This window comes from Protopterus annectens, chromosome 4.part0 (genome assembly GCF_019279795.1).
Source record: "Protopterus annectens isolate FY-2018-M chromosome 4.part0, PAN1.0, whole genome shotgun sequence".
Taxonomy (NCBI): Eukaryota; Metazoa; Chordata; order Ceratodontiformes; family Protopteridae; genus Protopterus; species Protopterus annectens.
Window position 1 is genome coordinate 1626097994 of NC_056733.1, and position 25580 is coordinate 1626123573.

A 25580-nucleotide genomic window follows, 5' to 3' on the forward strand; every position below is an offset into this window, starting at 1 on the left:
TAATGCACACTTTGAAATCACACTAGTAATTATTTCTTATGGGAAACAGTGTCCCCATTATGCCATTCATTTTTTTTTCAACAAGCTACAGGCAGACACTAAACTGATTTAAAAGCAGTACTGCATTAAAGCTACAAAATCATACCAAAATAAACTAATTTTTGTTTATAAACAAGCAAATATCCACTACATGCAAGACTGATGCCAAAGTGCTTAGAAAGCATAAAAGGCTGTGGCATGTTTTTATACTTCTAAACAGCTGTTAAATCTTAAAAGGCCATGCAAGCAGTCACACTGATGCTGTTAAAAATACTTTATTACATTATACAGAAACACTTTTACTGCACACACTGTGGCAAAACATGCAAGACAAATGTGAAAGGCACAACAATTCTCAACCTGCGAGATCCAGCCCTCATTTTTTATTCCAAAAATAGTTCTCTCTAAAAAGTTAAACACTGTACTTCACAACCTTCACGTTGGAAACAGCATCAAACAATCTGAGATTAGAAAGCTAAACCTCAGATTTATCAGTGGTTAAGCAAGAAACATTTATCAGCAGTAAGAACAATTTAGTGTGCATTACCACTTGACAATTAAGTGGTACATAGGTAAAACAAAAAGGAGCAAAAAGCATTTTAGAACATTTTATTTCAAAAATGGAGGTTTTACAAGTTTAGTGCTTATTAAGATTTAATATTTTCCCAAAATCTAAATTAAATCCATGCCTTAATGAGAAGGGGACATGGATATACCACCTTTTTAATTCCACGTTTTCTAATACATAAACTCCTCCGCAACTTGCCACAAGGAACCCTGAAATATTTACCCTTTTCTCTTGACCATAAACAAAACTTATCAGTATAACCATCCAACCATTCTGACTTATGACGCTAGATATTAATGATCCAAACATATTGGATTTAGTACAGCATGTAAAAAAATCAGCAAAGGTAAGAAATCTAAACTGAAAATAATGTGCTTTTTAACATCTTTTTTATCTTTTATATGGAAAAAAGACATGAATGGGCTAAACACATTAGGTGTATTAACGATGTTCTTGTGGTAATAGATAGCTTGTTGAAGTGTGAGTTAGCACCATTAACATACTGAAATCTATATTAGCACCATGTCCCAATTTTTTAAAAAGCGCAGAAATCGTTGTTGTCTTGCTTAGATCACAAGATTCTTGTCAATATCCTCTGGAAAAAAAGAGAAACATAAATCAGCAGACTTACTTCAAAATGCAGTACAGCATTTTCTTTTTCATTTAACAAGCAGTCATGTTGTGGATAAGCTATAAATAAATGACATCTACAAGTCTAACAATGAGGAAACTGAGAAATGAAGCTGTGAAAAGGACTGCCATCCTGTTTCCCAATGGCGTGGAAAACAATTGTAAAATGCATCTTCCTGCACACAGACTTACATGGTCTGCTTGTTTTGGGTGCCCAGCACTATTCACCTTTAGGTATGGTGCAATCCATATACACAGGTATTCTGCAGTCTATGACTAACAACCATGAACACAGGGCGGCTTCAGCAAAATGGGAGTGTGACAACACATCCTTTGCCTCACTTTTTTCAACATCATACCAGGTTGTTAAGCATATACGCTGCATCACTGCAGCTGCACATAGCACATGCTCATTAGCCAGTTTCTTTACCCTACTCTAAATGTTTTTATTACCATCATATTCTTCCTCTGTTTACATTTATCATCTGTGTGGGATGACCTCCTTTCTCAGCCAGCACATTCTCTATAGTACTGCATTCCATATTATCAAAAAATATATGTTTGTCTCTAAGAAACCTTTATTCCTTCATTCTAAAACAACCTTAACAGACTGTATGACACAGTTATTCTGTGACCTCTAACAACAGTGCATCCATCCTCGTCTCAGAAATCCAGGTACGATTTCCTTGATATCAACTGTTTGCATGAGTATAGTCAAACTAGTCACAAGTGCTACCTTCTGATCTGAATCCTAAACTTCTAATCATTTGCTCTGAATTATTTTACTAAGCATCTGTTACTAACTAGTTAACATAATGTTTACATTCAAGTCTACGGATAAGATAATATATTGATTTTTTTTTTTGTAACTTAACCATTTCTTTGTTTTTAAGAGGTCAGCAATACTGCTACGTACATGTTTATGCACTGTGTATAACTACATACACATGTATGCCCTTCTACTAACTGTGAACATGTACGCACTACTGCATATAGTGCTGCATAACTGTAAAGAGTGTACACTCTGCCACATAACTGTGTACGTGTACACATTTCAGAATAACTATGTACATATGTACACACTGCTGTATAACTGCTGCATACACATGGTCACAATTATACAGCGGTGAACATGTGTATGCACTGCTGCATAAATGTGAACATACATGCATTGCCACATAACTGTGAACATGTGTATACACTGCTGCACAACTGAGAATATGTACACAACTGCTGCACAACTGTGAAAATGTATGCACTGCTGCACATCTGTGAACATGTATGCACTGCTGCACAACTGTGAACATGTATGCACTGCTGCATAAATGTGATATGTATGCATTGTGTTTGCACTGCTGGGCAATTGTGTATGTATATGCACTGCTGTACAACTGCGTAGGTGTAGGCATTGCTACATAAATGTGTACACATTTACAAACTGCTGTAAAACTGTGAAAATGTGCATGCACTGCCATATAACTGTGTATGTGTATGCACTGCTGCATAACTCTGAAAAGGTATACGTACCGCTGTACAACTGTGAACAGCTGTAAATACTGCTGAATAACTGTGAACATGTGTATGCACTGCTGCACAGCGTGAACATGTGCATGTACTTCTCCATAACTGTTGACATAAAGGCAGCTAAAGTTCCAATATATTATGCCTGAAAAAATGGTATGCATTACATCTAGTAACTAAAGATGGTGAAAAAATGGCAATGCAGATCATCAACTCCAGTTGTCAGCTGCCAAAAACATGAAAAAATGGGGCAGTTTTACCAAGGTTTGGAGAAAAATCATTAAGACATAAAATCTCACTTGAATACGTACAGAGACTTAATTTGTGGCAAGACAATATCTTTCACATAAAGAAAATCACAATTATGTTTACTACCATTGCAATAAAGGCAAATAAAACCCCAAATACTTAACTAAACACAGGGGAACAACTTGCATTCTTTCCAGACCTCCCCAGTTTCAGTTTCAGAACTAAATTTTATGTGAGCAGTAGGAAAGGAATGTCAGAGTGCCAATGGCATAACTAAGCAAAGAATGTAATGTATGGTGATGGCATCTCAAAGACAAGAAACCAAAATAAATTATAACCCTAAATGTGAACAAGTACCTTTTCATTTCTTATACCTCCTTACTGTCCCTTCTTCACTTACTTCAATCAAATTCTCTTCCCTGACCTTCTCTCTAAATATACCAGAAGCCTGTTTTTCCCTCACTTCACATTGCAATTCCTGTATGTATTAGACTAACTTGCCTTTTAATTTCTCTACAAGCTGTCTACAGTTTCTGTAAATATTAAATGATTGTTGTATAACTTGTATCGATTCTTAACCAATGTTTTTATATAATCACTAATTTGTTATAATTATTTAAACTGTAGATGTTTTTGTTTCATTTTTGAAGATTGTGAAATTATTGCTCTTACAATGTTTGTAATAATTTGGGGCTTTTCTACCTGAGACTCCACTGAAAATAAGCCTCTACCTAGTCAGACTTTCCCGGTAATCAAATGTCAACAAATAAGTAATGCCTGCTGATCACAGCAATTAAGAAGAATTGCAGAGTGACCATGAAATACATACAAATAGTTTGGAAAACAAATCTCTTTCTGTATTTTACTACTGACATGATGTCCTTTTATCATCAGTCCTAGAGTTCACTAGTACAGCTACATTTCAATTATTTTTATAATTTCTTATGTAGATCTGGGAATTACCTGCCCAGGTTTGGCTATGCATGCCTTAGGGAAGTCTAATCTAGAAATACCTAGCTATTCGCTTCTGGAAGAGTTTCAAGGTTCTCAGGCCTCAAAAATCTTAGTTATCAGGAAAGGCTGGAATCACTTTTCCTGTACTCCATATCATAGAGGCTGCTGAGAGGAGAATTGTGCCTTGCTTTCTTCTGTGTGCTTCGGTTCCCTGTTATCTGAGACCATGCCTTTTTCTATATATGAAACAGTGTAGTCAACACTAGAAAAAGAGACCTCAGTATACATTAGGTAATAAAAAAAAAAAAAAATTCCATCCTTCAGATAAGGCATTAAACTGAGGCGCCATCTACCTGAGACAGAGTTAGCTCAAATTGATGTAAAAGATCCCATGGCATTTATGTAAAAAGAGTAGGTGAAGTTCCCCAGTGCCCTAGCCAAATTTCTCTGAGTCAGTATGACTTCTACATCAGGACTCCCCTGAAAAGATGCCATTGGCCTAGTGGGACTAACCTGATCAACAAAAGCATAAATAAATAAACAACATGCCTCCCCTTGTTCTGGAATATAGTCCATTTTCATGTAAAGCAACGCAACGCTATTTCTGCCTTCAAACACAGCTTAGACAAATGGACGAATGCCTAAAAATAACAACTGGACTTACAGGCCTTGCCCTCCTTAAATAGACTGGTAGAGCCTGAGGGTGTTTTTTGGCAAGGTATGCATGGCCTCTGGTCGAGTAGCCTTTTATTTCCTCTGATTCTGCTGATTCCTATGATTACTCTTTTATTAGTGTAATCGTCTTTGTAAAACTCATTACAGAAGCCAGACATGAGAACAGAACTGAAAGATCATTACTTACGCTCTTTAATGCCAAAGCAAGCAGCCCATTCCTCTAGAGCAATGTATCTGTCACTGTCGGTGTCACACTCTGTGAAGAAACGAGTGGTGCAGTGCTCCATTGGGATCAGTGGTGCACGCAGAGGAGCTAGCTCGGTGTGGGACAGATACCTGCAACAAATCAAATACAGTCCATTAATCAACAAGAAACACAGAGCTCTCTGCAGTTGCAGCTATTAGTGTGGACAACTGGAAGCATTCTGAAAAGTAACTTTTCATTTTTCTAACAAAACTGTACAGATTCTATGAAATAATGGAAAACTATGAAAGCTTTACTAATACCCACAAAAGAAATCCTCAGAAAGGGATGTTACTTCTACAGTGACTGCAGAAGTAATTTGCAAGGACTGCAACAAGTGCATCCAAATGTAGCTGAACATATGCAATAATAAATGTGTATGCACACAAGTGGACAAACAAACATCATATACATTTTTTATCTAGCTATATATATATATTTTCAGATACCTGATTCTGCTCTTAAAGGTCATGAGCAAAGCTTTTTCAGTAACTGTTTTTTGAGGAAGAAAAGTGTTTGCATGCATCTTCTTACTTACCAACACTCTTTTGTTGAAAAACAAAAAGACAAACTTATTAAAATTCCCACCAAAAGCACAAGCGTAAGTGAACTACCTTCACCTGTTCAACATTAAACTAACATGCTGGCAGTACATAATTTCCTCATTGGACAACACATAATTGCCATTACCTGTAGGTATAAAGGACTGCAAAGCAAGTCATCGGTTGTCAGTCATACATTTGACAGGCTGGCAACTAAATATTTGCTCTGTGAACCTTTATTTATACCACACAATTTAATCCAGTCATCCTTGTCCAAATGGTGAGGTAATTAGTTACTGCTGCAATGCTGGGGCAATGGGAGGCAACTGAATTAAACTTCCACATTTGTCTGGAATTTTAAAATTAAGATTTTTTTTTTTAGTTTTGATTTGTTAAAAAAATAGCTTTTCACAAAATAAAACTGTTTCATGCAAGAAGCACGAAAACTCCATTCTGCTGAGAAAAACTAATTTTGTACCACAAAGTGCCATGGACGTGACCCTTTAACAGTACAAAAGAAGCAGACATAATATATTAATATCAGGTAAAACACAACCTATGTCCATAAACTTGATCTCTGCATCCCTGCACTTCCACTGGCATACAAATACCTTAAAGCTCAGACCAAGAAAAAGTTGAGTATAAAAGCATCTACTTACAGCATTTGTATACTGCAGTAGCCTTTCCTACAGCAATATGAAAAGTGCCAGCCTGACCTCACTCAGTGCAAAGGTACAATCCCACAGGCCATGAGTCTGCAGACTGGAGTTTAGGAAAGTTAGGGCATCGGCTATCAGTGGTGAGATAGGACACAATATGGTAGGGAAGACATCCTCCTCCTCCTCTTCATCTGCTATGAAGAAGAATTTGTCCTGGAGTGTACTACTGCCTGTAATAGTGCAGATAATGTTGCACTGTGGAGACAGTGACTAGAGTTAGGGTTAACTAAAGAGGCAATTTCACATTCATGCATAGCTTTCATCTTCCTTCTGCACTGCCCCCCTTGGATTAGGACTGTGAGCTGCTATTTAACTTCATCCTATTATCCGGGGTTCGATCTGATCTGCTCACTGTATCAGCCTATGCAAATCACTTAACAAGACAGTCCCCTCCAGTCATCACTGAAAACAGGTAGCTGTACCTAATGAGCCTACTAATTACCAAATTATAAAAAAAAATTTAAAAAGTTAAAATCAAATAAGCACAAGATCGAGAAATACCCCTGCATGACCCACTGGGACAATTTCATGACAGTGTCAGTCATGGCATTCTTCTGGCAGGATGATTCAAAAGTGAAGGTTATGAGCTGCTACTCTGCATACAATTTCAGTTCACAGAAGCTCTCAAATGTTCACCTTACAAAGTCCTTCACAGTTTCACCTTTTAAGCCACACCTCTCAAACAGTCTTCATCGCATGGATGCCCCTCAAACACAGCCCTCATCATACAGAACCCTCTCGCAAACTCTCACCAAATAGGGCTCCCTATCACACAGTCTCAGTCTACGGAGTCCTTCTCAGATAGTCTTGTGAGAGGCTTGCAGTCTCAACATACCATCTCATACCACAGGGTCCCCCTAAAACAGTTATCTCCTACAAACTCACAATGAAGAGACCACCCCTCATACTAAAGAGCCTTTCATATACTACTGGTCCACTCCTTCACAGTCTCATAGGGTACCAGCTCTCCATGTCTCTCACTGCAGTACCACTGTCACATACTCTAGTGCAGGACCTTCTCACACAGTTTCATACTTGAGAAAACACTTCACATAGTTGCACATTGCAAAGCCTCTCCCACAGAGTATCAATGCTATTATCTAACAAACTCATACTGTACAGTATTCCTATAGAGCCTCTCTCTCACTTCCCATACGGCAGAGCTTGCTTCACATACACCCACTATTACAAAGCCCCTCTCGCAGTCCCACACTGCAGAGATTTTTTCACATACACCCACTATTACAGAACTCCTTTCACAGTCCCTTACTGCAGAGCTCATTTTATATACACCCACTGTTACAGAGCCATTCTCACATGCTGTCCTACTGCAAAGCGCCTCTTTAATGCTCTACTACTTCACAGCATCTCACACAGTCCTTGTGCAGAGGTGCACTCACACTTTCCTACCACAGTGCCACACACATACACACGCACGCACACACACACACTCCTACTGCACAGCTAATGCTCTCTTACTGTAGAGCCCATCCCACACACTTCTACTGCACACCACCTCTCACACATTCCTGCTGCACAGCCATCTCACACATTCCTACCACAGAACTACTCTCATGTTTGCTTACTACAGAGTCCCTCTCACACACTTCTACTGTAGATCCCCCTTCATGCATTCCTGCAGAGCCCATCCCACACATTCCCTCTGCTGAGTGCCCCTCATGCACTTCTACTGCACAGCCTCTCTTACATCTCCTACTACAGATTCCCTATCATACTTCTTGCAGAGTTCACTTGACACATTACTATTGGAGAATGCCTTTCACATGCTCTCATACTTCACAGCCCCTCTCAGACTTTCCTACTGCAGAACTCCTCTCACATTCTCTCCTACTGCACAGTTCCTTTAACACAGCCTCATTCAGTCTTATAATGCAGAAACACAGTCCCATGTTTCAGTACTCCTTCACAATCTCTCATATCATGGAGCTCCTCTTTCGGCCTCGCAGTGACAGACCCTCCAGTTCATTCCTATAATAAAGAGCACCTTTCCCAAAGCCTTAAACTGCAGAGCCACACTGACAATGCCCTGTAGAGTGCAAGCCCACTTGTACACATTTAAACTGCTTGACTCATAGAATCATATTGCAGAATCTCTCTCATACCTTACACACTTTCATAATGAAGACACCACTTATGAATTTCATGCTGCAGATCCTCCTTATACAGTTGCAGACCACAGGGCTTGTTTCGCAAAGGGTCAAACTACTGAGAAACTGTCATGTAGTACTACATGGCAGAATCCCTCTAACACAGTTTCATACTATAAAGCTGTTCTTACAAGAGTCTCATACTGCAGAACTCTACTCATAGCATCATTTGCAGAATCTCTTCATGCAGCATCACGTTCCAGAACCTAACACAGTCTCATGCCACTGAGACCCTCTCAATTAGAATAAGTCTCCTAGTATTGTAATGCAAAGATCTCTCAGACAGTCTTATAGTGCAGAGCCCCTCTTACAGTCTCATATTCAGAGACCTTATTTAGTCTTTCACAACAGAACACTTCTGTAGTCTTGTAATGCATATAGTATTTTTATAGTCTTACATTGCAGAACCTCTTTTACAGTGTCATACTGACAAACCCACACAAACTACAGAACACTTCTACAGTCATAATATACACACTCAGTCTTAGACTGTAGAGACACTTTACTTTATGTGTATGCTGCAACACAAAACAGTCACCTCTCAAAGGTCTACACTCATGGCTTGTCTCGTACAGACCCATGCTGCAGAGCCCTTTTCATATACATCCTCATAGCACAGAACCCTCCCTTACATAGTCCCATACTGCAGAACCCTATAACACAGCTGTACACTGCAGAACCCCTCTCAGAAAGTCTCAAAATGCAGAGCTCCTACCAGACAGTCGTGTATTACAGTCTTAAATGCAGAGCCCTTCCCACAGTCTCTTAATACACAGCCTCCCTATGCAGAATCCCTCTGTCATACTCTCGGACTGCAGAGTGGCTCCCAGTCTCACACCACAGAGCTTGCTCCATAGTTTCACACCACAGAGCTTGCTCCATAGTTTCACACCACAGAGCTTGTCCCATAGTTTCACACCACAGAGTTTGTCCCACAGTGTCACACCACAGAGTTTGTCCCACAGTCTCACACCACAGAGCTTGTCCCACAGTTTCACACCAGAGAGTTTGTCCCACAGTCTCACACCACAGAGTTTATCCCACAGTCTCACACCACAGAGTTTGTCCCACAGTCTCACACCACAGAGCTTGTCCCACAGTCTTACACCACAGAGCTTGCCCCACAGTCTCACACCACAGAGCTTGTCCCACAGTCTCACACCACAGAGCTTGTGCCACAGTCTCACACAGGGTTGCCAGACGTCCCTATTTGGGCGGGACTGACCCAAGATCAGCAGCCTGATCCCGAGTCCCGCCCTACTGGTTTAAATCCCGGGCAGCCTCCGCTTTGTTTTTTTGGCATACGGGCCAATCAAAAATCGCTAAACATGGAGCTTCTTGTGTTTAATGCAAAAGTTCCGCATTAAACGAAGCTCCGTGTTTAGCAATGTTTGATTGGCCCGTATGCCGGTATACGGGCCAATCAAAACATCGCAAAACAGAGCTACTTCTGTTTAATGCGGAACATCGCAGTTCCGCATTAAACAGAAGTAGGTCTTTTCGATGTTGATTGGCCCGTATACCAGCATACGGGCCAATCAAAACATCGCAAAACAGAGCTACTTCTGTTTAATGCAGAACATTGCAGTTCCACATTAAACAGAAGTAGCTCCGTGTTTAGCGATTTTTGATTGGCCCGTATACCGGTATACAGGCCAATTAAAACATCGCAAAACAGAGCTACTTCTGTGTAATGCAGAACTACGATGATTCGCATTAAACAGAAGTAGGTCTGTGTTTATTTATTTTTGATTGGCCCAGGCCAATCAAATAAAAAATAAACACAGAGCTACTTCTGTTTAATGCGGAACTCTGATGTTCCGCATTAAAGACGTGGAACACCTTTTTTTTTTTTTTTAGTCCCTACCTGGCCAGTCAGAAATGTGGCAACCCTGGTCTCACACCACAGAGCTTGTCCCACAGTGTCACACCATAGAGCTTGTCCCGCAGTCTCACAGCACAGAGCTTGTCCCACAGTTTCACACCACAGAGCGTACAGAGCTTGCAGAGCCTTTGCAGAGTCCACACAGGTCTCAAACAGATTCAATCTGGAGTGCCCCTCTAATTCAAACACATACTGCAGGGCCTCACTCCCATGGCTTCTGGCTATGATGCCCATCATATTATCTCACACTGCAGAATCACTCACAGGCTCTCTCAGTCTGAAAGTCCATTTTATTCATTGTTATCCTAGACAGAGGTTTACTACCGCAACTTCTTTTGTAGAACCACATCATCCATTTCACTCTACAGAAAGTACAGCTTTGTAAAATCTTACCATAACAGTAGATGTCCTTTTCACTGTTGCAGTATTAATCACATCTGGTATCTCCTGCCAAGGATAGCCCCAATGTCCAGCCAGTATACCAAAGCCTTTATTACACAAGGAGTGTCTTATGTCAGACATATGCTACCCGTCCAAGTGTAGGGCATAAAGGTGATGTATGTATGCTCCCAACTCAGAACTGAGGTGCCCCAGGAGAACTAGGACCCGCAGTGGAAAGGAAGACATGTATAGCCAGCAAAAGGAATGAAGACGAGAAGGAAAGGAACCTGTCAGCTGATACTAAAAATACCACCCATGTAAAAGAAAGAAAAAAAGAGGTGGGGGGGAGGAGTGAATACTGCAAAAGTGAAAAGAAGGACATCTACTGTTATGGCAAGATTTTACACAACTGTACACTGTCATTCTATATCACTGTTACAGTATTCAAAACTTCTGGGAAAGTAGAAAAGCTACATGGAAGGCCAGGAGGGGCCCGCCACAAACCCATGCAGGAAAGGCTTGGCAAAACCTGCCCTGGAAATTAATCCAATTTGTAATGTTTTGTGAAAGTGTGAACCGAAGACCAAGTATAGTTTCATGGATGGAGTTGCTGTCCAAACCTTTGAAGAAAGCCCCCAAAGAGGCCACTGCTCTAGCAGAATGAGCCCTCATGGAAGCAGATAATTACTTACAATGAAAAAAAATAAAAAGAAATGGCCTTGGAAATCCAGGAGGAGATAAACTGCCAAACCCAATTTCCTGGTATGAAAAGAAACAAAAAGCTGATCAGATTTATGAAAGGCTTTAGTTTTGTTTAAATAATACCTGAGCTGTCAATGCAAATCCAAAGGTATGCACAATCTTCTTGCTAGCAGATTGTGGACAAGGGAAAAAGGAAGGAAGTTGGACAGACTGATTAAGGGACAGCTCATTAACCACCTTGGGCATAAAAGAAGGATGTATACAGACAGACACCCTGTCACTATGAAAAACTAAAAAAAAGAGATATCACCATCAAAGCTTGTCGCTCAGTCCGATACCCTTCTGGCAGAGGTCTTCCAGGAGCAATGCTGCAAAGAAGCAACAGGTTCAAAAGGAGTCAACTTTTCAGGGACAAAAATCAAAACCCCAAGAATGAGGAATGGGCTTTCTTGTGGGTCTAATATGAAGAAAGTACAGTTTTGTACCTACCATAAATGTAGATGTTCGAAGATCCACATTGCTGCAGTCCTTACACTTAATAACAAAGTATAAGGCTGCTGACATCAGGACGTCAAGGTACAAATCTCAGTCTTTTCTTGCCCCAGATGTCAGAAGACCCTACAAAGAAAGGTCAAAACCAAGACAGCAAACAACCAACCAACCACCCTTGCACTAATATAAGAATATGTACAATATATACAATATACACAATATTTACAACCCAACCCACACAACTAACTACAGAACTGCAGCAATGTGGATCTTGAACATCTACATTTATGGTAGGTACAAAACTGTACTATGTTCTTCATCTCACATTGCTGCAGTCCTTACACTTGGGTAGAATCCCAAAGCAGAGATGCAGGAGCTGCCAAAATGCCAGCCCTAGATTTAGAGTAAAGTGGAAGATGATAATGCAGAAAGTATGCACTGAACTCCAAGTAGCTGCCTCCAAAATATCCTTAGTTGCCAAAAGGCTGTCAAGTGGCAGTAGCCCTAGTGGAATGAGGCCTAATCCCAGCTGGAATCTCCTTGCCATGATGGGAATAACAGAAAGCAATGCAAAACCCAATCCACTTAGAAATAGTTTGTTTTGACACAGGCTTGCCCTGAGAACTCAAAGCAAAAGAAACAAATAACTGCTGAGACTGCCTGAACCCTTTAGTTCTGCTCAAATAATATACTGCCTGTGTACATCTAAAGTGTGCAAAATCTTTTCCCTTTTATTTTGGGGATTTGCATAAAAAGTAGGCAAATGAATAGTTTGGTTTAAAGCCACACTAGAAACCACTTTAGGCATAAAGGAAGGATTAGTACAAAGATACCCTATCCTTATGGAAAATTAAGAAAGGCTCAACCGCCATAAGGGCCTGCAATTCAGAAACCCTTCTTGCAGAGGTAATGGCCAACAAAAAGCAGTCTTCCATGATAAATATTTCAACTCAGTAGTAGCTGCAGGCTCAAAAGGTTGTAGAGTGAGTTTCTCCAACACAAAATTGAGATCCCAAGCAGGAGTAGGAGCTCGGGGTCTTATATTCTTTGCCCCTCTAAGAAATTGCTTGAACAAAGGATGAGAAAACAATGGTGGGTCACAGTCATAGTGAGCGAAATTGCTGCAGCATGAACCTTAATAGAAGAGAAGGACAAACCTTTGTCCAGTAACTCAGTAAGATATTGAAGAGCCACACTTAAATTAGGCTCAGAAACATCAAAATCCTTTGCTGCACTCCAAAATAAAAATCTCTTCCATTTACACTTTCCTTGTACTAGGCCTTCTAGCTTCCAAAATAACATTCAAAACTTGCTGTGGAAGTTGAGACCCTCTATGGTTCAAAACAGAATATGCCAGGCTGTTAGGTGAAGAGAGTGAAGTTTGACATTGAGCAAATGACTGTCCTCCTGAGACAACAGGTGTGGAATCGAAGGCAAAGGCCATGGAGGCTCCCGTACCAGACTTCTCAGTAATGGGTACCAGTGCTGTCGAGGCCAATCTGGAGCTATTAAAATCATCCTTGGCTTGTCCTGTCTGACCTTTAGAAGTACCTTTGGGAGGAGAGGCAGAGGTGGAAAGGCATACACATGAAGATTGCTCCAATTGAAAGAAAGAGCATCCACTTTCCAAGCTGTGGGATGAAACCAAAACTTTGGCAGCTGGTGGTTTAGTGGAGAAGCGAACAGATCTATGTCTGGAGTTCCCCATGACACTGTCAATTTCTGAAATACATGAGGATCCAATTTCCACTTGTGGGGATCCATAATTTGTCTGCTCAACACATCTGCTAAGGAGTTCTGTGCTCGGCAGAAACCTTGCCTGAAGATTTAGCTGTAAACTGAGAGCAGTCCCCACAAAATCATTGCTTGCCTGCATAGAGGATAAGAATGTGTTCCCCTTGCTTGTTGATGTACCACATGACAGTTGTGTTGTCTGTTAGAATCAACACCTGCCCTGGAAGAAGTAAATCCTTGAAAGCTATTAATGCAAACTGGACTGCTAACATCTCCTTCAAGTTGATATGTAGATGTTGTAGTCTGGCAGGCCACTTGTCTTGTATCCACTTTCCATTTAGATGAGCTCCCAAGCTTTGTCTGAGGCATCTGTCGTTAGAATCTGACTCGCCTCTGGCGGGTCACAGAGAGTCCCTTGTTTAGGTGACATTCCTGAGCCCACCACAAAAATTCCTTTTGAATGCAAGGTATTATCTGAATGACAGTGTCCAGATCCTGGCAGTGCTGTGTCCATACATTTTGAGATACCATTGTAGCTTCCTCATATGCAGTTTGGCATTGGGAAGCACCAGAATACAAGATGCCATGAACCCCAAGGCTTGAAGGACTGTCCTTGCAGTCAGCCTGGACTGATGAGACAATTGATGAAAGTAAAGGAAAGATTCTTTTGTTTGTCCGGGGTCAAAAGGCCATCTGGGATGCTGTATTCAGTCTTACACCCAGAAAGCACATGTCCTGAGAGGGTACTAGACTGGACTTTATTTCGTTACAGAATACCCCAGGCATCTTAGCACTGCTATCACATATTCCAAGTGATGAAGAAGCTCGTCCTTCCTTGAGCCAGAATCAGGCAATCGTCCAAATAAGGATAGATCTGTATTCCTTTTAGCCTGAAGAAAGCTATCACTGGAGCCAGAACTTTAGATAAGCCAAAGGGCAATGCAGAGAACTGATAATGAGAAGTCCCAGCCATACTTCCTGCAACTCAGTCTGATAGGAACATGAAGGTAAGCCTCCTTGAGATCCAAAGTTACCATCCAATGATCTTTGCCCAGCAGAGGTAAAAGCTGTTGTAACGTCAACATTTTGAACTTGGGAATGTCCAGATAAGTGTTGAGGATAGATAAATCCAAAATTGGTCTCCACATGTTCCCCTTCTTTGGTACTAGGAACAGGCGAGAATAAAATCCTAGGCCCACTTCTGGCATAGGGACTGGCTGTATGGCCCCTATTTGAAGCAACAGAGAAATTTGTTTGTGAGCCTCTATTCTTTGCTGAGGAGGAACGTCTGGCATGCCTTTGAAAGGAGGCAAGGTATGGAAATAAAACCTGTAACCTTGGTGTATGATATCCAATACCCATCTGTCTTGGGTAATTAAACTCCAATTTTCCTTGAAAAGTGCCAACCTTCCTCCCAAAGGTGCTGCCAGACGAGAAGGCTCTGGCAGCTGAAAAGGTAGGTCATTGGGTCTGTTTACGAAAGGACTGACCCCTGCCCTCACCCGAAGACTGTGCAGGTGAACTCCCTGTTCTAGGCCTGAAAGAGCCCTGAGCTCTGCCCCTACCACTTCTAGATCTACCCCTAGAATGGGAATCATAAGAAGGATACGTCCAACCCTTGGTAGGCCAATTTCTACTAAACTTCGGAGGCTGAACCTGCAAAAAATCTTTAACAGTCTGCATAGACTTAGCCTTGTCTTCCATTTTCTTTAAGACTGCCTCAACAGGTGAACCAAACAACACATCAGATTGTAAAGGAGCATCTAAAATCCTTGTCTTAACATGGTCAGATAAATTCTGATCCCTCAGCCAGGCGTGTCTGCGAAGAACTGACCCAGTGGCAGCTACCCTAGATGAGACCTGTACAGCATCAAAACCACATTGCAAAGAATGCTTACCCACCTGTTCAGAAACATGTACTAAATCTTGTAACTCTTTACACTCAATACCTTGAGCATCTACCTTAGACTTCAATTGAGAAAGTAGATAGTTTTGGTATTTCAACATGTGAAACTGGCAATTCAAAGCCCTCGGTGGAAGAAGTATAGACTTTCTTTCCCCATCTATCCAAAGCCCTGGCCTCTTTATCTGGAGGAACGGATTTTTAACAACAGAAGCCTTAACACCCTTAGGCCCCTGACTAACAGTTTCTGGGTCTGCCCTAGGACTCTTAAAAAGGTACTTATGAGCTTCAGGCACCCTGTAATACCTATCCGGTTTAACAGGAGCAGGAGGCAAAGAATCAGGAATAAGAGAAGCCTCTGCAAACACATCTTCCACAACATCCAGAACAGGAGGTATAGCCAAAGGCCTATGCTGGGGTAAAACAAAATTCCCTAAGCCTTTTCCTGGAATCAGAGAAGTCCTGACCTTCCCACTTAAAATGCTCCCTCATGGAATGAAGAGTCTCTGAAAAAGAAAAATCCTCAGGAGGCGAAGCAGAAGGAGTAGAATCATCCACATCAGAATCAGAATAAGGAGAATACTCCTGTAAGTCTTCAGCCGAAGACTCTGAAACATCCGAAGCCTGCTCAAAACTCCCCAAGTCAGGTTCCACCCTAGGTCTCTTATCAGGAGGGGGCAAAGAACCTCAAATCAAAGTAATCAAATCTTCTGCCATTTTAAGCATATGCTTCTTGGGCACAGATCCTGAAGAACTAGGAGTGACACCAACTGAAGCTAAACCTGGCCTGCCTCTGGGAGAAGCCTTGGAAACAGAAGGAGAAGGCCTAACCACCCTAGGAAGGGAGGGGAGTACAGTAACCTGAGAGGCCCCTTCAGCCTGACCTGCCTCCTGAGAGGCCACATCCTGCAATAACAAAGTCTCCTCCTGGGACTCCAGAGAAACCTCCGGAACCCCGGCTCCACCGACACCTCTAAAGAGCGAGGCGTCCGGGTGGGGGCTCTTCTGCCTGGGCTTAGCTGCTTTGCATATTATAATTGCACCGCCGAAGACTAACCTGGCACAATCTAACCTTCTCTTAATAGTGCGCTTATTGAATCTAGCACAAAAGCGACACCCAACAACGTCGTGCTCAGGCCCTAAACAAGGAATACACAAAGTATGATAATCTCTATGTATCTGTTTCCCACAAGAAATACAGTTATTCACTTTTTCTGACATCCGGTAAACCACTGAGGCAAGAAAAACTAAAATATTCCCAACGGGTACTTAGCCAACTTTGACTCGGTCTGAAACTCCGAAAAATTTCAGAGCGCCACTTCTGCTTCTGCATCGGACCATGCGGCAAAAAGACTGAGGATATGGCGTCGGTCATGCGGATGTCAGTCTTTGGCAACGTCAGCCTTATACTTTGTTATTCGGGCCGACCGAGGACAGCGGACTACCCAAGTGTAAGGACTGCAGCAATGTGAGATGAAGAACATCACCTTTAAGAAACATCTTGACCTAACACCTAAGGTCAAAGGAGGGGTAAGTGGCAGACAGGTAGAAATGGCTGACAAGTAGGCTATCACTGAAGAATATGCCAAGCCAGCATGCAGTAGTTCACACAGGTATGAAAAAAACAAGGGGAACCCTACTAAAAAGGGGTCCTGGTGATGTTTAAGGCACCAAACAGAAAATCTCTTCCATTTGGACATGTATGATTTTCTGGTATTGGGTTTCCTGGCCTCCTGCAGGACCCTAAGCACATCCTCAGAAAACTGGTGTCAGAAAGGAATCAAAATCCTAACACCCAAAGCGTCAGTTGAAGAGTAGACAGATGACAGTGAAGAAGAGTGCCTTTGTCCTGTGCATGAAGATCCATGCGGTGAGGAAACTTGTGATGACTGCCCCTAGCCAGATGGAAAAGGAGGGGGAGCCAGTGCTGCCTGGGCCACAAGGGAGTCACCAACAAGATTTCTGAAGAGTCTTCCTCGACTTTGGGAAGGGCCCTTGGAAGAAGAGGGAGGGGAGAAAAGGCATACAGGAACATTCCTTTTCAAGAAAACAACATGGTATCCACATTCTAAGCCAAAGGACTTGGTACTCTGCAACAGAACTGAGGGAGTTTCCTGTTCAGAGGGGAGGCAAAAAGATATACTTTTAGGACTACCCCACCGATGAGCAATGTCTACAAACACATCCCTGTGAAGCATCCAGTCACAAGTCTGGATTTCTTCCCTTATTGTTATGGGATGAAAGCGCTAAGTGTTGTAGTTTAAGTGGATTGTTTCATTAAAGTCTTTTTACCCTTTTGTACTACTGTTGACTTTTCGTGGATTACTTGGTTTAACACTAGTTTTTGAAGCAATGGATTGCTAGCATCACCTGGGAATCTATGGACCTGGTTACAAATTTGTCTGTGTTCTTCTTGTTTTTAGACTGACCACTCAAACTTCCTCATATGAAGCCTGGCCCACAGAAGCATAGGGATAGTAGAGCCCATGAACCCCAGAACCCTGAGAAACTCCCTGGCTGGAAGAGAGAGCATAGAAAGGAGATAATTTGTGAGGAGCAAAACCTTGGAGGCAGGAAGACATGCCAGCGTTGGAACCATCTGGAACCTGCAGCCTAGGAAAATGAGGTCCTGACATGGAGTCAACATTGACTTTTGAAGGCTGACAGTGAACCCCAGGCTATGCAACAGAAGCTGGGTAAAATGAAGATCCTACATCTGCTTGGAATGGGATGAGCCTGAAGCAAGAGGTCACCCAGATAAGGAAATATCTGAATGCTCTGAATCCTGCAAAAAGCAGCTAAAAGGGCTAGACATTTGGTGAATACCCTTGAGGCTGTTGAAATCCCAAAGGGCAAAGCAGAGAACTGAAAATGAGAGAAATGAGATAAAAGAACAGAGAAATGCAAATATTTCCTGAATAGAGGGTGGGTAGGGATGTGAAAGTACGTGTACTTCAGATCTAAAGAAACCAGAAAGGCCAGGAGGAGCAACAGAAGAAACAGAGTCTGAAGAGAGAACATTCAGAAAGAAGGTACCAAGAAAAAGGTGTTCATAAAGGAAATATCTAGGATAGATCTCCAGGACCCCTCCTTTCTGGGAACCAGAAACATCCTGGAATAAAACCCCAAACCCCTCTCTGTCTGCAGAACTGGTTGAATGGTACCCTGGTCCAGCAGACCCTGCAACACTACTAGAAAATCAGGAAGCTGTTCTGCAGGGGGTTGGGGAACACCAGAAAAAGAGGGAAGTGTTTTCCAGGTCATAAAGTATCCCTGTCAGATAATGGAGAGAACCCAAGTGTCTGTGGTAATCACCTGCCAAACCTCGAGAAAAAGAGAAAGAGAAAGCCTAAGGGACAATGAACCCTTAAGAGAAGAAGGGAAGGCATACAGTCACATGGCTGCAGATTTGTCAGGAAAAGGACTGCTTCTGTTGCCTTGGCATTTTAGTAGGCTTAACGGAGCCTTCTTACCCTTGGAAGACTGTCTTGACAGCCTACGCACACAAAAAAAAAAAAACAGTGTTACTGAGATAGTTCCTCTGAAATATGGGGAGAGGTGAGACAAAACTCTGTTTCAAATCTTACATGATCTCACCTTGATCGTGCAACATCTTGAAAAGGTTAGCCACAGCAGTACCAAGCAAATTCTGGTTATCCAAGGGAGCATCCAGAAGTTTTGCTTTGTTATCATCTGGCAAAACCTGAAGGCAAAACCAGGAATAGTGCCTCATCACAGAGCATACATATATCACCTTTATGCCCTACACTTTTGTGGGGGGCATACGTCAGACTTACAACACTAGGTAATAAAGGTTTTGGTATACTGGCCAGATGTTGGGCTGTCCTTGGCAGGAAATTCCAGAGATAACTAATACTGCAACAGTGGTATGGAAGGACATCACTAAGTAACCCAGCAGCATGCCCCTCCTATTGTTTTGTGTGCCCAACACTGCAACCCCCCACCCCCTCCAGTTAAATGTCTGGGAACTGTCACGTTAAATAACAGTCTCCAGCTGAACTGTCTTACAGATCCTTTTCTATGTAACACTGAATAGCAAAGCCCCTTACATACACTGCCTTTCTGAAGGGCAGCAATGTTGGAACTCAGCTCATGAATATTTATTTATTATTTTATTTATTTCCAGTTTGATAACCGGGGTTGTCCACTGGGCTCAAGGAACCCGTTTTCAGTGGAGGCCTGGGAGAAAAGCTCCAAAATTACAAAGATAATTAAAAAATACAATACAATAAACAGTAAAGTAAAGAATACAATAAAAAATAACATAAAATGCAATTATGAATAAGACATAGTGTTATATAGTATTTTAAACAAGAATATAAAATGAAACGGTGAGTTGTAGCAAAAATGCAGTACAAACAGAAGAGTATAGAAGACTTGAGGATAGTCCCTGAAGAACATGCATGGTAAGCAGGAAGGGTATTGGAAAGTAAACAGAGTAGCAGGAATACGTATGTTAAAGTAGAGAAAGGAGAGAGAGGTAGTAGAGTAGGGAAGTAAGAGAATTGTTAATTAGAAGGAGAACAGATGTGAAAAAAAAAGGGGTAGGGAGTTATAGAAGGGGAAGGAGGGTAAAGTAAGTTGAAGAGAGTTGGATGCAAATAGTAGAGTCATTTATTAGTCAAATGTTATATAGGTTTAGAAGGAAGAAGTGTAAAGAGAGAGAGAGAGTAGAGAAAGAACATTATGTATAGTATATACACTATATACATTAAAGGTTCATAAGTTATGTTAGAAATGTTGAAGGGAAGCTGTTGGGCAGAATTGCCAAGGTGTAGAAGTAATTAATAAAGAACAGGTAGGAGAGAGTTTATTAGGATTAGGGGGGCAGAGAAAAATTACATTTCCAGTTAAGGGAGAGATGAGAATGGAGCTGGGATTTGAAGAGTTCAAAGTTATTGGAGGTTCTTATTGAGGGGAGAAGAGAGTTCCATTTTTTTGCTAAGGAGTAGGATAGCAGATACTGGCCAGCAGGATGTTTTGGTTTGTGAATAGAAAGTTGATTTTGTTGTGTGGATCTTAGGTGTCTGTGAGGAGTATAAGAAGGAAGGAGGTTTGCTAGAGCAGGGCATGCAGTAGGATTATTGATTAATTTGTGGGCTGTAGTGAGTTGGAGGTAGTTGAGGTAGTTGGGAAGTTCTAGCCACTTTAGCATGTGAAGGGAAGAGCAATGGTGGGAGGAGTGTTTAGATTTAGTAGCGAATTTGGAGATTTTGTTGTAGCAGATTTCTAGTTTTGCGGAGATGGAGGAAGCAAGGTTGGTTAGTAGAGGGGCACCGTATAACAGTGAAGGTAGTAAATAGGTAGTGGCAAGAGTATGCCTGGTAGTGGGAGAGAGAAGTGTGAGTTTCTGTATAGTAAACCAAGTTTTTGATAGTTTTTTTTTATATTTGATTGGACATGCATATTGAATTTTTGGTGTTCGTCGATAGTAACACCGAGAAGTTTAGCGAAGGGGACAACTTCTATTGGGGAGTTGGTATTACTGATAATATTGAAAGATTGTTTGTCAAGAAGCGTGTTTTTAGAGGGAGAGAAAAGTAAGATTTTGGATTTATTAAGTATCCAGTTCTCAGTGGCTGTGAAGGCAGATTGGGTAATTGCTTGGAGAGCAGGAAGATTAGGAGCAGAGCAGATTAAAGTGGAGTCATCTGCATACTGCATTATTTTAGTGTTGGGAATGGCTGCATGGAATTCATGAGGTTTCTGCTTAGATCGTCTGCCAGAGTATTTTTCCTTCCTGGCAGGAATTGTGCCTGCAAATGTACTTGGTAAGTCAATGCTGTGTCCCACAAAGTCATGGCTAGTCTGCAAAGGGGGTAAGAATGTCTGCCCCCTTGCTTGTTTATATACCACATGACCGTGGTGTTGTCTGTCTTTATCAGTAGTTGTCCTGGATGAAGTAGGTCCTTGAAGGCTGTCAGGGCATTTTGAACAGCTAGCATCGCTTTTTGACTGATACGTAGATGCATGTGGTTTGAGGTCCATGTTCCCTGAATGCATCTTCCTGCCATGTGGGCCCCCCAGGCATAATCTGATGCATCCGTTGTTAGTGTCTGCCTGGCTGGGGGTAATGTGAATGGCTGTCCCTTGTTTTGGTGACAAGCCTTTGCCCACCATCAAAACTCCTGTTGCAGACAGGGACTGAGAGTTATTATAGTTTCCAGGCTGTGGCAATGTTGAGTCCAAACACTTTTTAGGTACCATTGAAGTTTCCTCATATGCAGTCTTGCATATGGAATTAGTAGGATGCAGGATGCCATGAAGCCCAAAGCCTGCAGCATTTTTCTTGCAGATAACTAGGCCTTTGTTGCTAACATTTTGAAATAGGTAGTCAGTTGCCTTTGTTTGTCTGGCGTGAGATAAGCCATCTGGGCAGTTGTATTTAAGCTTGCACCCAGGAATATTATCTCTTGAGAGGGTACTAGTTTTGATTTCTTTTCGTTGACTGTGTACCCTAGGCATGTTAGAAGTTTTTTCACAAACACCAGATGCTGTAGAAGGATGTCCTTGTTCTCAGCTTGAATTAGACAGTTGTCCAAGTAAGGATATATTTGTATTCCTCTGTCTGAAAAATGCAATTACTGGTGCCAGGCATTTTGTAAAGACCCTGGGCGCTGTAGATAAGCCAAAGGGCAGTGCAGAGAACTGGTAATGCATTGAGCCAGCCTTGAATCTGAGGTATCTTCTGCATATTTGTCTGGGACATGCAGGTATGCCTCTTTTAGGTCTAAAGTTACATGCCAAGCATTCTTGCCCAGCATGGGCAGAAGCTGTTGCAAAGTCAACATTTTGAATTTTGGTATATCCAGGAATGTGTTCAGAATCGATAGGTCCAGTATTGGCCTCCAGGCCTTCTCCTTTCTGGGTACCAAGAACAGTCTTGAGTAAAATCCTTGTCCCCGCTCTTATTCTGGTACTTGTTGAACTCATGTCCATGAGGGATGAGACTTGTTTTTGTGCCTCTGCCCATTGATTTTTTGGCAGATCTGGCCAGCCGTTTGCCTTTGGCAGGGTATGGAAATGGAACTTGTAGCCTTGTGACACATTATTTAGAACCCACTTGTCCTGGGTTATAATGTGCCAATTTTGAGAAAAAAGTGCTAATTTTCCCCCTAAGGGTGTTGCCAGGAAATAAGTGCTTGGTGCAGGCAGGGAAAAGTCATTGGGACTGTTTCCTTTAAGGTTGTGATTTGTTTTCTCCACTTTTGGAGGTAGAAGCACCCCATTGCTTTGACCTGTATGAACCTTGCGCCTGGGATCTGCCTCTAGGGCATCTGGGTCTGCCCTTTTGAGGTCTGTCTGACACAGGAAAGGACCAATTCTTTGTTGGCCAATGTCTACTAAACCTAGGTGGCTGTACTTGTAAGAAATCTTTGACCGTTTGCATAGATTTAGCCTTGTCCTCCATTTTCATTTTTATACGGGGCACCGTATAACAGTGAAGGTAGTAAATAGGTAGTGGTAAGAGTATGTCTGGTAGAGGGAGAGAGAAGTGTGAGTTTCTGTATAGTAAAGCAAGTTTTTGATAGTTTTTTTTTATATTTGATTGGACATGCATATTGAATTTTTGGTGTTCGTCGATAGTAACACCGAGAAGTTTAGCGAAGGGGACAACTTCTATTGGGGAGTTGGTATTACTGATAAAATTGAAAGATTGTTTGTCAAGGAGTATGTTTTTAGAGGGAGAGAAAATTAAGATTTTGGATTTATTAGCATTAAGAGAGAGGTAGTTTTGAAGCATCCAGTTCTCAGTGGCTGTGAAGGCAGATTGGGTAATTGCTTGGAGAGCAGGAAGATTAGGAGCAGAGCAGATTAAAGTGGAGTCATCTGCATACTGCACTATTTTAGTGTTGGGAATGGCTGCATGGAATTCATTGATAAATATATTGAAGAGCATTGGACCAAGTATTGAACCCTGGGGAACCTGGGTTGGGGTGGGAAGAAGATTGAGGTACCTGCCCACTTCAGATGGTCTGTTAGCAAATTGCCACCAGTCAGAGTTCACTAGCAGCATTCATGACATAAGTACCTCAGGTTCCACAGCTAATCACATGAATAACCTCACCCACACACCAGACTACAGTGGAATGTAACCCTCTAGATGTTTCTATAATGTCCCACCACTCTCAGAACATCTTTGATAAACATAAACTTCAAAGACAGAATAAGGGTGTGCCACATTCAAGGTTCCATGTTGCGGTCACCTTTTACATCTCTGTTACTAAAAAAATCTATCAATATTTTTGTAGTGCACCATTACTGAGCAGTTATCCTTCTAGATACTGGAAAACAGCACAGATATATACTATTCAATAAGTGGTCCTATGTATCCATCTTACTAAAGAAAAAAAAGAACAACTAATGCAGGTTTCCATTTTTTTCTTGTAGTTTTAGATTTGTACAAAAGTCAGTTTTAACTAAGCTTTGATTATCTCCTTGATTCACTTTAAAATAATTACCTACAGCTTAACCTGTGCACATTGACCACAATGCTTCACTGCTGCAGATATTTTTGATGCAGACCTTTGAGGTTTTGGCAGGATTCTATGAATTCCATTTTACATTTGTAAACTGGCACTTGCGAACTGCTTCTGCTTCGGGCACGGCGCGGCAAGAAAGACTAAAGAAAATGGCGTCAGCTGCTTCTTTTATACCCCTGACGACCTGACGTCAGGGAAGGGGCGATGACAGCTGAAGCAGGACCCAAGACTTTGGAATTCAGGCTGACTGAGAGCAACCTGCCAGCAGGATTACCCAAATGTAATGACTGCAACAGTGAAACATGAAGAACATCTACTGAGAATCTACCTCCATCCTTACTGAGCACAGACACCATGCAAGGGTTCAAGTTCATACAGAAGTTATCAATATCTATGGACTCCTTTCAGCTAAACCTCAGTGAAACTGGAGATTAAAACCATAGTGGTTGGATTTCCATTAAATTAATGTACAGATGAATGTGAGGTGCAAAATGTAAGCACAGTAAGTCTCCAGGAGGTGGGGGAGTGAACAAAAAGATATGGTGCATTTTCTGCAAGCATGGATACCACCTCATCTTGGGGCTTTAACCTTCAATCAAGTTAGTAACTGAATATGCCAGCCATTCTTTGCCCCACCCCTACCCCCTCCATGGGTAAACCCCAAGACCAGTCCAGGTTTAATCCTTTTAGAAAAAAGAAAAATGTTTTTGGGCACCCTGAGACAAAGAAAAAGGACAATATCTCAGTTACAAGATGTATTTCAATAATAACTTGTCACAACAAGTGGCAAACAAAAAAAAGACTTGCTTTTGATCATATGGGCATTAAGAGACCATATGTTAAAATCGTCAACCTTATAGCCAGCCCACTTGAAATGTTTCCTCTTGAGGAAGTATGCAGCTGGAGGAAGCAACAAAATACCCATTGGAGAAGGGAAACACCTTTACTGGTGAAGAAGATGACTAAGTCATTCAAAGGAGAAGCAGCTTAGGGAGCAATAGCACTGCCTTCTACACACCAGTACCAAAATAGGGCCAAACAACTGGATGCAATTAAAGGGTCTTTGGCTCTCTATGTTTTTTTGGGTTTTACTTGGCTGAGCCCACTATAAAGTTGGAAAGGAAGAATTGCTATTCGCTAACCTTGAGTATTCTTTGCTCTGATGTGTGAGCAGTTGATTTTCTTTGAGATGGAACTTTTCACAGTGTTTAAGAAGGTCATCTCCTGTACCCACCAGTAAACTGTATTACCCATCTCAGTGTACACGTTCTGTCACAATCTGACTGTTGAGAACTACAACACAGGCTGTCTGGTCAGTTAATGTGGCACAGATCTATTTTTTTACTGCATTTCAGCAGGTTGTGTTGGACACATTGAGGCACTCACTGCATTTAAAGGATGCCTTTAAGTCCAAGAAAAGGCACTCTCTTACTGATTAATTCCAGTGGGACATATCATTGTATGCAACAATTTATCTGCATCTGCTAGGCATCTGCTGTGGCAAACACAGCTGTAATCATTCTACTACTTTGAACATCATTTCCTCCTGTTGTGACGTATACAGAACATTCTGGAAAAAAGGCAATGTGTTCTTACCAAAAAGACTAAAGGTATTATCAGATCTGCAGTTCCTATCTGTGTGGAAATATCAGACATGATACTGTGGATAC

At 41.6% G+C, this 25580-nt stretch overlaps 1 protein-coding gene across 2 annotated transcripts in view; it reads right to left on the bottom strand.

Annotated features, from left to right (window-relative positions):
• Window positions 1-634: 634 nt before the first annotated feature.
• The window catches only part of SPARC (secreted protein acidic and cysteine rich), a 107220-nt gene continuing 82274 nt past the window's right edge, over window positions 635-25580 (bottom strand). For both annotated transcript variants that reach the window (XM_044069415.1, XM_044069414.1), the window contains 2 exons: window positions 4824-4972; window positions 635-1202 (listed from right to left, as the gene is read on the bottom strand). In XM_044069415.1, the coding sequence (XP_043925350.1) occupies window positions 1174-1202; window positions 4824-4972 (178 nt within the window). In that variant the 3' untranslated portion in view covers window positions 635-1173. The remainder of the gene's footprint in view (window positions 1203-4823; window positions 4973-25580) is intronic.